At 42.3% G+C, this 19,514-nt stretch overlaps 1 protein-coding gene across 3 annotated transcripts in view; it reads right to left on the bottom strand.

Moving 5' to 3' along the window:
* Nucleotides 1-12,470: 12,470 nt before the first annotated feature.
* The window catches only part of LOC139536796 (Krueppel-like factor 8), a 101,723-nt gene continuing 94,679 nt past the window's right edge, over nucleotides 12,471-19,514 (bottom strand). For all 3 annotated transcript variants that reach the window (XM_071337424.1, XM_071337423.1, XM_071337425.1), the window contains exon 7: nucleotides 12,471-16,901. In XM_071337424.1, the coding sequence (XP_071193525.1) occupies nucleotides 16,720-16,901 (182 nt within the window). In that variant the 3' untranslated portion in view covers nucleotides 12,471-16,719. The remainder of the gene's footprint in view (nucleotides 16,902-19,514) is intronic.

Consider the following 19,514-nt stretch of genomic DNA (forward strand, 5'->3'; position numbering starts at 1 on the left):
GGCTTTCGACTCTGTCATTCACCACATTCTTATTGGCAGACTCAACAGCCTTGGTTTCTCAAATGACTGCTTTGCCTGCTTCACCAACTACTTCTCTGATAGAGTTCAGTGCGTCAAATCCGAGGGCCTGTTGTCCGGACCTCTGGCAGTCTCTATGGGGGTGCCACAGGGTTCACTTCTCGGCCCGACTCTCTTCTCTGTATACATCAATGATGTCGCTCTTGCTGCTGGTGATTCTCTGATCCACCTCTACGCAGACGACACCATTCTGTGTATTTCTGGCCCTTCTTTGGACACTGTGTTAACTAACCTTCAGACGAGCTTCAATGCCATACAACTCTACTTCCGTGGCCTCCAACTGCTTTTAAATGCAAGTAAAACTAAATGCATGCTCTACAACCGATCGCTGCCCGCACCTGCCCGCCCATCCAGCATCACTATTCTGGACGGTTCTGACTTAGAATATGTGGACAACTACAAATACCTAGATGTCTGGCTAGACTGTAAACTCTCCTTCCAGACTCACATTAAGCATCTCCAATCCAAAATTAAATTTAGAATCAGCTTCCTATTTCACAACAAAACCTCCTTCACTCATGCTGCCAAACATACCCTCGTAAAACTGACCATCCTACCAATCCTCGACTTCGGCGATGTCATTTACAAAATAGCCTCCAACTCTCTACTCAACAAATTGGATGCAGTCGATCACAGTGCCATCCATTTTGTCACCAAAGCCCCATATACTACCCACCACTGTGACCTGTACGCTCTCGTTGGCTGGCCCTCGCTTCATACTCGTCGCCAAACCCACTGGCTCCAGGTCATCTACAAGTCTTTGCTAGGTAAAGCCCCGCCTTATATCAGCTCACTGGTCACAATAGCAGCACCCACCCACCTGCAGCACGCGCCCCAGCAGGTATATCTCACTGCTCACCCCCAAAGCCAATTCCTACTTTGGTCGCCTTTCCTTCCAGTTCTCTGCTGCCAATGACTGGAACGAACTGCAAAAATCACTGAAGCTGGAAACTCATATCTCCCTCACTAGCTTTAAGCACCAGCTGTCAGAGCAGCTTACAGATCACTGCACCTGTACATAGTCCATCTGTAAATAGCCCATCCAACTACCTCATCCCCATACTGTATTTATTTATTTATCTTGCTCCATTGCACCCCAGTTTCTCTACACTCACATTCATCTTCTGCACATCTATCACTCCAGTGTTTAATTGGTATATTGTAATTACTTCGCCACCATGGCCTATTTATTGCCTTACCTCCCTTATCTTACCTCATTTGCACACACTGAATATATACTTTTTCTACTGTATTATTGACTGTATGTTTGTTTATTCCATGTGTAACTCTGTGTTGTTGTATGTGTCGAACTGCTTTACTTTATCTTGGCCAGGTCGCAGTTGTAAATGAGAACGTGTTCTCAACTAGCCTACCTGGTTAAATAAAGGTGAAAAAAACAACAACAGAAAACACACAACTACTGACCACAACCACACAACTACTGACCACAACCATTGACCACAACTACTGAAAACAATCACTGACCACCACCACGCAACTACTGACCACAACCACAACAAAAACTGAACACACAACTGCTGACCACAAACCCACAACTACTTACCGCAACCTCACAACATGACCACACAACTACAGACCACAACTATTGATCACAACCACAAAACTGCTGACCACAACCACACAACTACTGACCACAACCACACAACTACTGACCACACAATTACTGGCCATAAAACCACAACTTCTGACCACAACCACACAACTGCTGACCACACAACTACTGACCACAACCCCACAACTTCTGACTACACAACAACTGACCACAACTATTGATCACAACCACACAGCTACTGACCACAACCAAAAAATGGCTGACCACAAAAACACAGCTACTAACCACAACCACACAACTACTAAACACAACCACACAGCTATTGACCACACAACTACTAGCCACACAACTACTGAACATACACACTTATCACAACTACTGACAACCACAATTACTGACCACAACCACCTGATCACAACTACTGACCACAATTACTGACCTCAACTACTGACTACAGTTACTGCCCACATACCATACAAATACTGACCACGACTGCTGAACCGCTGCTACTGACCACAACCACACACCTACTCACCACAAATACTGACCACAACCACACCCCTGCTGACCACCACTACTGACCACAACCTCACAATTACTGACCACAACTACTGACCACGGACACACAACTTCTGAATACAACCACACAACTACTGACCACAACCACACAACTTCTGACTACACAACAACTGACCACAACTATTGATCACAACCACACAGCTACTGACCACAACCACAAAACTGCTGACCACAAAAACACAAATTCTGACCACACAACTACTGAACATAACTGCTTATCACAACTACTGACCACTACAATTACCACAATTACTGACCACAACCACCTGATCACAATTACTGACCACAACTACTGACTAAAGTTACTGACCACATACCATACAACTACTGACCACAACCACACACCTACTCACCACAAACATTGACCACAACCACACAACTTCTGACCACAACCACACAACTGCTGACCACCACTAGTGACCACAACCATACAATTACCGACCACAACCAACCAACTACTGAACCACAACCAACCAACTACTGAACCACAACTACTGACTATAAAACTACTGAACCAAATAACTAATGACCACAACCACAAAACAACTGACCACAATTACTGACCACAACCATACAACTACTGACCACACAGCTACTGACCACAACTGCTGAACCACAGATACTGACCACAACCACATAACTATTTATCACACATACTGAGCCACACAACTACTGACCACAACACAACTACTGACCATAACTACTGACCACAACCACACAACTGCTGACCACAACCACCCAACTATTGAACACAACCACACAACTACTGACCACAACCACACAACTTCCTCCCACACAACTACTGACCATTCAACTACTGAACACAACTACTGACCACAACCATACAACTATTTACCAAAACCAAAATATTACTGACCATACAACTACTGACCACCAACACACAACTACTGACCACCAACACACAACTTCTGACCACCAACACACAACTACTGACCACCAACACACAAATACTGATCACAATCACACCACTACTGACTTCAACCAACCAAATACTGACCACAACTACTGAACCATAACTACTGAAATAACCACAAAACGAATGACCACAACCACACAACTACTGACAACAATTACTGACCACAACCAAATAACTACTGACCACAACCAACCAACTACTGAACCACAACTACTGACTATAAAACTACTGAACCAAATAACTAATGACCACAACCACAAAACAACTGACCTCAGCCACACCACTACTGACTACAAGGAACCAAATACTGACCCCGACTACTGACCACTACTAGTTTACCTAACACATACTTAACAAAACTACTGGTCACAACTTCTAAGCCACACAACTACTGAACCACAAAACGAATGACCACTACTGACCACAATATCTGACCACAACTACACAACTACTGAACCACAAAACGAATGACCACAACCACACATTTACAGACCACAACCACACAACTATTGACCACAATGAACCAACTACTTAACCACAACTACTGACCACAACTACACAACTTCTGACCACAACTACTGAACCACAAAACTAATGACCACAACCACACAATTACTGACCACAACCAAACAACTACTGACCACAACAAACCAACTACTGTACCACAACTACTGACCACAAAACTACTGAACCACACAATTTATGACCACAACCACACAACTATTGACCAAAATTACTGACCACCACCACACAACTACTGACCACAACCACACAACTATTTACAACACATCTACTTAACCACACAACTACTGACCACAACTACTGACCACAACTACTGACTGAAATGACAGACCACAACCACTGACCACAAACACACAATTACTCACCATACAATGACTTACCACAACAACACAACTACAGACCATAACTACGGAACATAACTCCTGACCACAACCACACAACAACTGACCACAACACCTGACCACAACTACTGAACCACACAACTAATGACAACAACTACACAACTACAGACCACAATTACTGACCACAACCAAACAACTACTGACCACAAAACTACTGAACCACACGACTAATGACCACAACCACACAACTACTGACCACAACCACACAACCACCAACCAGAACCACACAACTATTTACAACACAACTACTGAACCATACAACTACTGACCACAACTACTGACTGAAATTACTGACTACATTTACATTACATTTACATTTAAGTCATTTAGCAGACGCTCTTATCCAGAGCGACTTACAAATTGGTGCATTCACCTTATGATATCCAGTGGAACAACCACTTTACAATAGTGCATCTAACTCTTTTAAGGGGGGGGGGGTTAGAAGGATTACTTTATCCTATCCTAGGTATTCCTTAAAGAGGTGGGGTTTCAGGTGTCTCCGGAAGGTGGTGATTGACTCCGCTGACCTGGCGTCGTGAGGGAGTTTGTTCCACCATTGGGGTGCCAGAGCAGCGAACAGTTTTGACTGGGCTGAGCGGGAACTGTACTTCCTCAGAGGTAGGGAGGCGAGCAGGCCAGAGGTGGATGAACGCAGTGCCCTTGTTTGGGTGTAGGGCCTGATCAGAGCCTGAAGGTACGGAGGTGCCTTCCCCTCACAGCTCCGTAGGCAAGCACCATGGTCTTGTAGCGGATGCGAGCTTCAACTGGAAGCCAGTGGAGAGAGCGGAGGAGCGGGGTGACGTGAGAGAACTTGGGAAAGTTGAACACCAGACGGGCTGCGGCGTTCTGGATGAGTTGTAGGGGTTTAATGGCACAGGCAGGGAGCCCAGCCAACAGCGAGTTGCAGTAATCCAGACGGGAGATGACAAGTGCCTGGATTAGGACCTGCGCCGCTTCCTGCGTGAGGCAGGGTCGTACTCTGCGAATGTTGTAGAGCATGAACCTACAGGAACGGGTCACCGCCTTGATGTTAGTTGAGAACGACAGGGTGTTGTCCAGGATCACGCCAAGGTTCTTAGCACTCTGGGAGGAGGACACAATGGAGTTGTCAACCGTGACGGCGAGATCATGGAACGGGCAGTCCTTCCCCGGGAGGAAGAGCAGCTCCGTCTTGCCGAGGTTCAGCTTGAGGTGGTGATCCGTCATCCACACTGATATGTCTGCCAGACATGCAGAGATGCGATTCACCACCTGGTTATCAGAGGGGGGAAAGGAGAAGACTACAACTACACACCTACTGACAACAACCACACAGCTACTGACCACAACCACACAACTACTGACTGAAATTACTAACCACAACCACACAACTACTGACCACAACCAACCAACTATTGACCACAAAACTACTGACCACTACTGAACACAACACCTGACCACAAAACTACTGAACCACACAACTATTGACCACAACCACACAGCCACAGCTACTGACCACAACCACACAACTATTTACAACACAACTACTGAACCATACAACTACTGATCACAACTACTGACTGAAATTACTGACCACAACCACACAACTACTCACCATACAATGACTGACCACAACAACACAACTACAGACCATAACTAAGGACCACAATACCGAACACCTCCTGACCACAACCACATCTGACCACAACTACTGAACCACAACTACTGACCATACAACTACTGGACCACACAACTAATGACAACAACCACACAACTACAGACCACAATTACTGACCACAACCAAACAGCGACTGACCAGAACCAACCAACTGCTGAACCACAACTACTGACCAAAAAATTACTGACCACAACTACACAACTACTGACCACAACCACAAAACAACTGACCACAACCACACAACTACTGACTACAACCAACCAATACTTACCACAACTACTGAACCATAACTACTGAAAACAACAACACAACTAGAGACTGTAACTACTGAACACAACTCCTGACCACAACCACACAACAACTCACCAACAGTAACTCTTGAACCGCTCAAACTAGATACACCAAACCAACAATGTTCAGGCTATCATAAAAAAAAATCTAACTTGATCAACTATAACTATATACATTTTCATAAATTTCCATAAAATAACCCACCAACAGTAACTTTTGAACCATTCAAGCTAGAGACACTTTGTATCAACTAGAACCATATAAATTAGCATTATATAACTCACCAACAGTAACTCTTGAATTGTTGAAGCTATATCCACCAAACCAATGTTCATTTTTTCAGGCTGTTCTAAGTTTTCATGTACCTACTTTTTCAACTATAACCAGTAAACACTATTACAACTGCAGACACTACCAGTACTATGACGTTTTTCAAAACCATTCATACTTTAAAACTTCTTTGCTTTAAATAGAAAAGTAAAACTTTTTAAACCTCTACCACTACCAGAAAAATACTTTTAAAGAGTTAAAGCAAGTTCCATCGATTGCACTTCATGTACAATTACTATATAGTTATTATTATTATTTATTTTTTACGCCCGCTCTACTGCTTAAATGATTTAAGCTATTAACATGAAACAAACTTCCAAATGTCAAGACTGCCGTAACTTGGATTGCTTGAGAAAAGGTTTTTGAACTATGACAATATTTAAATGAGCTCTCAATGCATTTCAATGGCAAAAAAGGCCCATAGACTTTAATGGTAAAAAAACATGACAAATTCTAGACCTCTCTCTTTTTACACTGTTTAAGCTATCAACACCAAACTAGAGGTCGACCGATTATGATTTTTCAACGCCGATACCGATACCGATTATTGGAGGACAAAAAACGCCGATACCGATTTAAATATTATTATTATTTTTTTTAAATATATTTCTTACACACACACATTTTTGTAATAATGACAACTGCAACGATACTGAATGAACAATGAACACTTTTATTTTAACTTAATATAATACATAAATACACACACACACACACACACAGCTCTGAAGTGACAATGATACTGAAGAGTCTGCTTAGGAGACAAATACTCTCAACTGTTTGAATAAAAATAGAGTTTAAGTTACCTGTGATGAATGTTGAAAACAAAAACTGTCATTTCTATATGCAGGAAATCCTATTTTAATAATGGGCATGGTAAGAATTGACAACCAAAGTGCGAGTCATAATTCCCATGACACCTTCTAGCAAAATCTGAAAAGCGGTTCCTTCATTTATTCCATAGGATATTTTTAGATTCACTTAAAATAAGGTCTGTGTTTCGTGTAGGCTTACACCACCTTGCCAATTTTATAACTGTGTAGATATCCACAAGGTAACTCTGATCAATATTGGCTAAATATAAGCGAAGATCATTTTTTTTGTAGAGTGGATTTATGAAAATATGTTGACAAACGTTACCTTATCCTAGTGAGATTTACAAGGGTATCAAAACGTCGAGGCGGTTTAAGCCTGCACGAAACACAGACCTTATTTGAAGTAGATCAAGACATTCTCTATGGAAGACATGAACGGTAAAATAACGAAGGAACCCCTGTCAAGTTCAGCCGCAAGTTATTACAGGAATTATAACGCGGCGACTATTTCTCTCTAAACCATATACCTTTGACTAATCCGGAAACTATCACCTCGAAAACAAAACGTTTATTCCGTTCCGTATTTTATCTAACGGGTGGCATCCATGAGTCTAAATATTCCTGTTACATTGCACAACCTTCAATGTTGTCATAATTACGTAAAATTCTTGCAAATTAGTTCGCAAAGAGCCAGGCGGCCCAAACTGTTGCATATACCCTGACTGCGTGCAATGAACGCAAGAGAAATGACACAATTTCACCTGGTTAATATTGCCTGCTAACCTGGATTTCTTTTAGCTAAATATGCAGTTTTAAAAATATATACTTGTGTATTGATTTTAAGAAAGGCATTGATGTTTATGGTTAAGTACATATTGGAGCAATGGCAGTCATTGATTGATTGTTTTTTATAAGATAAGTTTAATGCTAGCTAGCAATTTACCTTAGCTTACTGCATTCGCGGCACAGGTAGGCTCCTCGTGGAGTGCAATGTAATCAGTGTTAGAGCATTGGACTAGTTAACTGTAAGGTTGCAAGATTGGATCCCCCGAGCTGACAAGGTTAAAAAGCTGTCCAGGCAGAACGTTCCTAGGCCGTCATTGAAAATAAGAATGTGTTCTTAACTGACTTGCCCTCTCCGAGCTGGGCATCTCCGGCGCGGCCCACGCTTGGATTGCGTCCTACCTGACAGGTCGCTCCTACCAGGTGGCGTGGCGAGAATCTGTCTCCGCACCACGTGCTCTCACCACTGGTGTCCCCCAGGGCTCTGTTCTAGGCCCTCTCCTATTCTCGCTATACACCAAGTCACTTGGCTCTGTCATATCCTCACATGGTCTCTCCTATCATTGCTATGCAGACGACACACAATTAATCTTCTCCTTTCCCCCCTCTGATAACCAGGTGGTGAATCGCATCTCTGCATGTCTGGCAGACATATCAGTGTGGATGACGGATCACCACCTCAAGCTGAACCTCGGCAAGACGGAGCTGCTCTTCCTCCCGGGGAAGGACTGCCCGTTCCATGATCTCGCCATCACGGTTGACAACTCCATTGTGTCCTCCTCCCAGAGTGCTAAGAACCTTGGCGTGATCCTGGACAACACCCTGTCGTTCTCAACTAACATCAAGGCGGTGACCCGTTCCTGTAGGTTCATGCTCTACAACATTCGCAGAGTACGACCCTGCCTCACGCAGGAAGTGGCGCAGGTCCTAATCCAGGCACTTGTCATCTCCCGTCTGGATTACTGCAACTCGCTGTTGGCTGGGCTCCCTGCCTGTGCCATTAAACCCCTACAACTCATCCAGAACGCCGCAGCCCGTCTGGTGTTCAACTTTCCCAAGTTCTCTCACGTCACCCCGCTCCTCCGCTCTCTCCACTGGCTTCCAGTTGAAGCTCGCATCCGCTACAAGACCATGGTGCTTGCCTACGGAGCTGTGAGGGGAACGGCACCTCCGTACCTTCAGGCTCTGATCAGGCCCTACACCCAAACAAGGGCACTGCGTTCATCCACCTCTGGCCTGCTCGCCTCCCTACCTCTGAGGAAGTACAGTTCCCGCTCAGCCCAGTCAAAACTGTTCGCTGCTCTGGCACCCCAATGGTGGAACAAACTCCCTCACGACGCCAGGTCAGCGGAGTCAATCACCACCTTCCGGAGACACCTGAAACCCCACCTCTTTAAGGAATACCTAGGATAGGATAAAGTAATCCTTCTAACCCCCCCCCCTTAAAAGAGTTAGATGCACTATTGTAAAGTGGTTGTTCCACTGGATATCATAAGGTGAATGCACCAATTTGTAAGTCGCTCTGGATAAGAGCGTCTGCTAAATGACTTAAATGTAAATGTAAATGTTAAATAAAGATTAAATAAAGGTGTAAAAAAAATAAAAAATAAATAAATAAAATAAATCGGCAAATCAGTGCCCAAAAATACCGATTTCTGATTGTTATGAAAACTTGAAATCGGCCCCGATTAATCGGCCATTCCGATTAATCGGTCGACCTCTACACCAAACCAACGTTGAGATGTTCAGACTGGTCGGACTTCTATGGCTTGTCAAAGGTGATCTGATACTATGTATACTTTTGGAACCATAACCATTTACATGTTTCATAAATGAACATGGGTTTGAATGAGAACAATAGGAATACAGTGGTAGCTTTCAAAATGGTCCAGGTCCAACTTTGAAACGCTAAGGCTATCCTAACTTGAAATTCTCAAAAAATCCTTTATAAACTATGAAAAATTGGAATTAGAATAAAATAGCACAACACAACTCACCAACATTAACTCCTGATCCGTTCGAGCTAGAGACACCAAACCAACGTTCACATGTTCAGACTATCCTAACTTCAATTCTTGTTCAAATGTTATAAATTATAACTATATGCATTTGCATAAATTAGCATAAAATAACTCACCAACAGTAACTCTTGAACCGTTCGAGCTAGAGACACCAAACCAACTGTCTCATGTTCAGGCTATCCTAACTTCAAATTATGAAAAACGTTATCAACTATAACTATATAAATTAACTATAATGATAAAAATTAATTAACATAAAATAACCCACCAACAGTAACTCTTGATCCGTTCAAGTTAGAGACACTAAACCAACATTCACATGTTCCTCTTATCCCAAATTCAAATTCTTAAAAACATTGATCAACTATAACTATACATTTGCATTAAATATCCCACCAACAGTAAGTCTCCAACCATTCAGGCTATAGGCACCAAACCAACTGTCACATGTTCAGGCTATCCTAACTTAACATTCTGTGAAACTTGCATGAACTATAACTACATAAATGTGCATAAATTTGCATACAATAGCCACCAATAGTAAGTATTGAACAGTTCAAGCTAGAGACACCACACCAACTTTTACATGTTAATTAAGGCTATCCTATCCTATCAATCAATGCTTCACAAGATAGCATTCACACCACACTTTATTCAAGGAAATGTACTTTTCTAGTTTTATACACTCATTATTGTTCATCTTTATAAAGTGTGTCAATCAATTTTGACACCAATTATTCTACAATGTAGAAAATAGTAAAAATAAAGAAAAACCCTGGAATTAGAAGGTGTGTTCACCTTCCAACAGGACAACGACCCAAAGCACACAGCCAAGACACAGCCAAGACAACGCAGGACTGGCTTCAGGACAAGTCTCTGAAAGTCCTTGAGATGCAAAACCAGAGCCCGGACATAAAATCTGATCGAACATTTCTGGAGAGACCTGAAAATAGCTGTGCAGCGACGCTCGCCGTCCAACCTGACAGAGCTTGAGAGGATCTGCAGAGAAGAATGGGAGAACCTCCCCAAATACAGGTGTGCCAAGCTTGTAGCGTCATTCCCAAGAAGACTTGAGGCTGTAACCGCTGCCAAAGGTGCTTCAACAAAGAACTGATGTAAATGTGATCAAAAATGTATAAAAACCTGTTTTTGCTTTGTCATTATGGTGTAGTATTGTGTGTAGATTTAATACATTTTGGAATAAGGCTGTAACGTAAAAACTCAAGGGTTCTGAATACTTTCCGAATGCAGTGTATGCACTTAAATAGTGAATGGAGGACGCTTTTCCCGTTGTTCATTTTCATGCCAGCCAGGTAGGCTATACTCCTGTCGTAAAGAGAAGCAATGTGCTGAATATTAGGAAAGTTGATAAATAAATATAGTAGTCCCAGCCTATAGAAAGCTGATGGGATCTTCCTCTTTTAAATAGAGGCCATCACGGTGTTTTCTCTCGCAATGCATAGCCTATAGAAACGTTGCGCAACATGAGCTCATGAAGTGTTTGATTAGATTTCCCATTACATTTCCATTGATGTCAGAGTGATTAGAGGAACAATAGAGAGCTGAGTACCAGGCAGTTAACAAGTTTGGTAGGCTACTAATGACCAGCAGCAGCGTCAGAGCATGGAGAAGCCTAATTACCTTAACTAAATGCTCATGTGGAATTTGACTGCCTTCATGACTCGCGACCGCCGGTGTGGCAGTAATATAGTCACCGTCACAACCCTAACTGTCAATAGAGTCTCTGAATGTCCTTGAGAGGCAAAGCCAGTTAAATAAAGGTTAAATAAAAAATTTACTGTATGTACCATTGTCTTTTCCAAATTATATTCTGTCTATACAGACAGCATATTGATATTCTCACTAATATATCTACTTGGATTGTTATTTCTTGATTTGTTGTTAAGATACAAAAAAATGTATGTATTGCATTTGCGAGACATTCTAGTGCACTGTTGGAGCTAGTAACAAAAGCATTTAGCTGCACCTTTCCATAACATCTGCAAATCTGTGTATTCGACCAAAATTAGATTTGATATGAATTTTTTTAAAACTGAGTGAAAGCTTGAAATGTGCAGTTTAAATATTAAATGTGCTGTTTAAATATGTGTACCAATAAAATTTGATTTGAAATTAATAAACTTAAACTGAGTGAATACTTTAAATGTGCTGTTTACATCCTGTTTAATTGTGCTACCGCAGGAACGCCCACCTGCAGGAACGCCCCGAATTGCGGGCCGCAATCACACACTACTACAAAATTATACAAAGACCCAGCAAAAAAAGGACCTTATGCATTTCAGGTAAAATAACAACCAAATGTTTATCTTCCAGGACAAATTAGCTAGCAATAGCAAGTCCATTAATGTTTCATGTGTGTTTGTAGATGGACAAAATCAACGTGTGAGATGGTGCATGCGGACATACGCCCGTGGCTGGTGTAGGCAGCATGTAAGTCAACAATAAAGACATTGCATCATCAATCTGAACCAAAAACATTTTATTCTATAAAAGGAGTGGGGTAAATCACAACTGTACAGGGGGAAACTGACTTAATGAAACAACATCTCACAGTATCAAAAAGCTCACGTTTTCCTCACTGATCTTTACACATTTGTTCTGTACAAATACAAAAGAAATAATATTAATGACTTGTATTATTATAACGATAACTGCATTGCACTGAGTAATATAGTACTGGCCCATAAATTACTGCATTCAATAAAAAATACCTAAAATTATGATTTCTTAAGAGTTTTGATTAATGATAAGAAAAAGCACACTCACACACGCTCAGTAATACACACACGCACGCACACACACAATCAATCAACCCTTACATTATGTGGTGCCGTATTGTAGAAGTGATGGGTGACTAGCTGATAGTGGATAAACGTGCTTGTTGAGACACAGTACAGTAACGAGCAGAGGGTCATGAAGTCTTCAGTCGTATGCTGCCACGTCTAAACCGTAGAAGCATGTTCTTGGAAAGAGCATCACTATCGTGGTGTATTGTATTGATGTATTATTGTATGGTTTTCTTTGTGGTATTTGGAGTTAACAAGGATTTTATGTTATTTCATATGGATGAGTTGGTGTCTTGTATTGTATATGGCATTGCCATGTCTATGCAGTGAGGTGGGTTTGACCAATGACAACAGATATGACATATTATCAGTTTTTCAGCATGGGGTGCGTCCAAAAATTGCATCCTTTTCTCTATATAGTGCACTACTTTTGACCAGAACCCTAAGGTAATGCACTATATATAGGGAATAGGGTGACGTTTGGGATAAGGATATGGTTGCAGGTCATCATAACTGTTAGGTTAGGGCACCGTGTTCACACCGACATGCTCACCAACTTCACAAAAACAAATGCTACTCTCCATGCAACAACAGTGAGCACAACACAAAAGGGACCGATTTTGGGGGATTTTTTTTTGTTGTAAAGAAGGAATTTAACTTTTCATACACATTTCATTTGTAAATCCATCCAACAGAGGAGAAAAGAAAATACAAATGATATTTTCACATTGTCTAGTCAGTGTTAAAAATAGAACTCCACCTGTTACATTTATTATGCTTTTTGGTTATATACAGAATGTACACTTCTTATTCTTTTTTTCATTATTCTCATAGTCCTTAACATCTAATATGAACAGTTTACAAAACAAAACAAGTTGCAATCCAATGCATATACTCTTCTAGAAAGATGTGCTTAGTATCATTGTTAGGAGTCGAAAGCAGAGAATGAGAGAAACTCATAGGAACATTGCATCGCTCTGTGTGGACCAATAAGATCTCTCGCTGCTTCTGGCGTGCGCTCAACTCAACTCACACCAAGGCTGGGCTCAGAGTCAGACAAGCATTATTTGCCATTTTGTTTTTAAATTGTCAACAGAAAAGGGATCTTAAATTCGCTCGTGTTTTATTTAGCTAGCGTTTGAAATGATGACGGCTGCTGCGACTGCTAGCGAGAGAGCCAAACAATTTGTTTTTCGTGTCCTCAAGTATGCCCTCTCTGTATGTATGTCCCACGTAGTGCTGAGCGATTAGTACTTTTTGAGGTCGGTTCGGTTTCGGTTCAATTATAATCACGGTTTTGATGATTTTTTAAAACATTAAAATGCACTATGCATTATGGGGTTGAATGCTGTAATAACACAGAACAAAACAATTCATACAAGTCCCATGGTGGTAGTGACCGCCCATTACGGCGTATCACTTATTAACCATCGTTTATTCACATGACTTTACTTTAATCAAATATTTCAGCTGTTGTGTATATTACATTTGTTTTATTTGATACGGCCTGAACTGTTTGATGTAGGAGGGAGTTGTACTTTTGTATTTGTATTGCATTCCAAGTCATAATTTCATCTCTATAGAGCTGCTGCCTACGCTGTCTGACAAAAATCACTATTTTAGTTGTTCTTCAAAGTAAATAACACACTTTTATGACTGCTGAACACAAACTAGCAATCACTTAGATCATGTATTTGCAGGTACAGATACCTTGTGAACCAACAGATGCTCTCTATATCCTCTCACGATCACGCATTGCTCTGTCTCTTCCGTAGCTGGCGTAAAAGAAAACATAGACCAGACAAGTAGATGCGCAATGGATGATGGTCATTGTAGTTATTCATCGCGTTTTATGAGCTAAACTATTTAGAATATTGGCCCTGTTGAAACTACAACTCCCTCCAACACCAAGCATTTCAGTCTATATCTGATTTATTTGTACAGAAACTGTGCAATGAGCTCACTGAAAAAAAACAGAACATAATGGAATTTAAATAATTGGACTGATGTTGGTCAATTAGTTGTTTGAAAAACGTTAAATAACTGACATTTCAGTTAATCACTCAGCACTAGTATCACAGGAGCTGTGAGTTCCAGTGGCAACACGTACTTAGCCACTGGCTTCAGTACAGCCCTTAGGAGCAAGATCTGTGTATGTCCCAGTAGCAAGATGTATGTTGCTACTTACTCCATAACAGCACTTTGGAGTGAGCTCTTTGTATGTTCCACTAGCAACACATACTTATCCACTGACCCCAGTACAGCGTAAGGAGCGAGGTCTGTGGAAGTTGCATAATCAAGTGAACCCAGAGAGCAGGAGCTAAAAACAGCCAGCTTAAGACGTGAAGATCAGTCAATTGCTGATCTAGGATCAGTGTTGCCTTTTAGATCATAATGAATAAGATCATATGGAAAGGGCAGACCTGATCCTAGATCAGAAATCTTACTCTGTGACTCTGTAAATAAAAGCCCTGATCTGAGTCTGGGTAGAAATGCTTGTAACAAAAAAGAGAGTGCCTCGTGACCTGTCGTCAGGGCGATAAGACCCCGTTTCCTGGGTAACCCTGAAGACCAAAACAAACGCGCGTTTCTAAAACCAGAGTTTCTCAGATTGACTTTGATTCATTAAGGCTCCGACGGGCAAGAGGTAACACTCTGCTGCCCCAAACACACACTTCTAAAATCATCAGTTCTGATTATTTGTTACACACACACACGTCCATACACACGCACAAAACACACTCACAAGCTCCCCTAGATCCCTGCGAGAGTTCCATTTGTAATCTCAAACTTATTTTCTTATACTTTCACAGCCTCAAACACAATCTAAGGATTTGAAATAGACAAAAAAGGGATGTTATTCTGTTAAGAGCCAATCACTGGCAAAGAGACGGAGGGAAGGAGAAGAAGGAAAAAAAGGCCTTTTTTTTTTTTTAAACAACAAATACTGTTACTGAACCGACAAGTTAAAAATGTGGGGCAAGTGAACATGATTTCATTTCTGATTGAAACTGAGGAAAACAGAATCTTAATAAAAATTCACAGTCTTGTAGCTCCCTGTTTTAGGGGATGGGGGAGTGGAGGGGGGGGTTGAATTAGACAGAATAGAACAGTTCTGCCCCACACACCCCGAGGGGGCTGTGGACTCTGCTCGGGAAGAATATGGAGAGGACTTTATGCATCTTCAACTGTCTTTAAATAGCACACACTTCACTAACGCTCACACACGCACACACACACACGCAATGCAGGATCACAGAAGTTGAGAAAGAAAATACAGTAAACGTATCCACAGTATATTCCCCTCTGAAATCAACAAGACAAAAGCCACATTTCCTTCTCCGCCCCCTTCACCTCCTCTCCGTTCTCTTCCTCCCTCATCTTCTTCCTCTGAGCTGAGTGTGTGGTGTAGGTATCCCTGCATCATTTCAAAGTCCGTTCTCGGTCTCTCTCTCAGTCCTGTCTGTCTCTTTCTCTCTGCAGTATCCTAGTCAGGCTTCACTGCTTTGTCTTCACTGATCGGTCTTCTGGATGGATAGGAAGCCATAGAGGAGGATGGCGTCATGCCATGGTCACACTGAGTGGGGTGTGAGGGAGAGATGAGAAGGTAAGCATTGGGGTGAGGGTGGCTGTGAAGAGTGGTGGACTCCCCCTTCAGGTGCTGGGCAACCAAATAACAACAATGAACTGCTCTCATCATTTACTTTGCAATCTGCGTTCTCCACCTCTTTACATTTCCTGATCTCCATGATGACCCACAGTTCAAATTAGAGGACGAGGAGAGAAAAGAGACAGAAACAGGAAGTGACAATTCAGGGTTTAGCCCCTCCCATCTGAGTTTCATTTGAGTACCGAGGGGGGGAGGGGGGGGGGGGTGATGGTAGTAGGGGGAAGGGTTTAAAGATCAGGGGCCAGAGGTCATGGTTCACATCATGACGTGGCGTCTCCGGTGCAGGGCTAGGTGGTCGGACCGGGAGAAGGAGCGGTCACAGTCGGTGCAGCGGAAGGGCTTGATGCCCGTGTGTTTACGGAAGTGTCGTGTCAGCTCGTCTGACCGGGCGAACCTCCAGGTACAGCCCTCCCATGTACAGTGGTACGGCTTCTCTCCTACAGAGAAGAAGACATAGAGTTAGTTGGTTGATTGGTTTAATAGGAAGTACATTCAGTGCATGTAATTGAGCAAAAATGAGGCATCTTCAGATAAGAAGTTATAGTATAGATCTACGCAACGTGCCTATTTTTTAAATTTTATTTCACCAGGTAGGCCAGTTGAGAACAAGTTCTCATTTACAACTGCAACCTGGCCAAGATAAAGCAAAGCAGTGCGACACAAACAACAACACAGAGTTACACATGGGATAAACAAAAGTACAGTCAATAACACAATAGAAAAATATATGTACAGTGTGTGCAAATGTAGCAAGATTAGGGAGGGTAACGCAAAAAATAGGCTATAGTGGCGAAATAATTACAATTTAGCATTAACACTGGAGTGATAGATGTGCAGATGATGATGTGAAGTAGAGATACTGGGGTGCAAAAGAGCAAAAAGATAAATAACAATATGGGGATGAGGTAGTTGGATGTGCTATTTACAGATGGGCTGTGTACAGGTGCAGCGATCGGTAAGCTGCTCTGACAGCTGATGCTTAAGTTAGAGAGGGAGATATAAGACTCCAGCTTCAGTGATTTTTGCAGTTCGTTCCAGTCATTGGCAGCAGAGAACTGGAAGGAAAGGCGGCCAAAGTGGGTGTTAGCTTTGGGGATGACCAGTGAAATATACCTGCTGGAGCGCTTGTTACAGGTGGGTGTTGCTATGGTGACCAGTGAGCTGAGATAAGGCAGGGCTTTACCTAGCAAAGACTTATTGATGACCTGGAGCCAGTGGGTTTGGCGACGGATATGTAGTGAGGGCATACAGGTCGCAGTGGTGGGTGGTATATGGGTCTTTGGTGACAAAACGGACGGCACTGTGATAGACTGCATCCAATTTGTTGAGTAGAGTGTTGGAGGCTATTTTGTAAATGACATCGCCGAAGTTGAGGATCGGTAGGATAGTCAGTTTTACGAGAGTATGTTTGGCAGCATGAGTGAAGGAGGCTTTGTTGCGAAATAGGAAGCTGATTCTAGATTTAATTTTGGATTGGAGATGCTTAATGTGAGTCTAGAAGGAGAGTTTATAGTCTAACCAGACACCTAGGTATTTGTAGTTGTCCACATATTCTAAGTCAGAACCGTCCAGAGTAGTGATGCTAGTCGGGCAGGCGGGTGCGGGCAGCAATCGGTTGAAGAGCATGCACTTAGTTTTACGAGCATTTAAGAGCAGTTGGCTACAGCAGTGGCTATTCATTGGCTACAGCAGTGTTTCCCAACTCCAGTCGTCGAGTACTCCCAACAGCATAAAAAATGTGTAGCCTGGGTCAAACATACCTCATTGAACTAATTTAGGGCTTGATGATTAGTTGAATCAGGTGTGCTTGTCTGGTGCTGCAATAAAAATGTGTACTGTTGGGGGTACTTGAGGACTGGAGTTGGGAAACACTAGGCTCCAGAATGCGGGCCCTGGATCAGTCATTGGCTATAGATGAGTATGTGGGCGGGTCAGGGTGTGTGTTACCCAGTGTTGGGGGTATCGCGTTACAGAACTAACACCTAACGTAATCTGATACATTTTATGAGCAACAGAGTAAAGTAATGCGTTACTTTATCAAATTGGGTTATTTTTTATTACAGTTACTTTGTCAAACAACGCGTGTGTTACTTTCAGAATCTTATCTCCACCGGGTGTGTTTCCATGATCCGATCTCGACTTGTTTCCTCATTTAGTTCTTGAGCGAGCGGAGAAAGGGTGTTTTGAGAAATGACATGACGGGCTGCTGTCCATAGAAATGTATAGAGGGCGCACCTCTGATGTCTAAACATCTCTATGGACTGTGTATGTGAGGTCTAACAGAAAGAACTGGCGGCTCCAGGGAAAGATTTTCAATTAAAGGAGAGGAAATCTGTACAGATGTTTGGCTTACAGTATACAGTGTATGGCTAATTAAGCAGCGCCACAGATGGAAGGAGAAACCAGTGACCCATCCTGAGTTAGTAAGTAGCCTATCAGATGGAAGGAGAAACCAGTGACCCATCCTGAGTTAGTAAGTAGCCTATCAGATGGAAAGAGAAACAAGTGATCCAACCTGAGTTAGTAGGTAGCCTATCAGACGGAAGGAGAAACCAGTGATCCAACCTGAGTTAGTAGGTAGCCTATCAGACGGAAGGAGAAACCAGTGACCCATCCTGAGTTAGTAAGTAGCCTATCAGACTGAAGGTGAAACCAGTGATCCAACCTGAGTTAGTAAGTAGCCTATCAGATGGAAGGAGAAACCAGTGATCCAACCTGAGTTAGTAAGTAGCCTATCAGACGGAAGGAGAAACCACTGATCCAAGCTGAGTTAGTAAGTAGCCTATCAGACGGAAGGAGAAACCACTGATCCAACCTGAGTTAGTAAGTAGCCTATCAGACGGAAGGAGAAACCAGTGATCCAACCTGAGTTAGTAAGTAGCCTATCTTTGGTAGAGTACGTACGGCTTGCCTTGCTCCCTCTGACAGTCAAACAAACGGTGAGATTGGGATTTTTTCCCATGAAAGCAAAGGAAAGTAATATAACTCGTTACTTTCCACACAAAGTAATGTTACTTTTGCCAAAAAAGTTTGGGTTAGTAATATATTAC

Source organism: Salvelinus alpinus, chromosome 13 (genome assembly GCF_045679555.1).
Source record: "Salvelinus alpinus chromosome 13, SLU_Salpinus.1, whole genome shotgun sequence".
Lineage (NCBI taxonomy): Eukaryota > Metazoa > Chordata > Actinopteri > Salmoniformes > Salmonidae > Salvelinus > Salvelinus alpinus.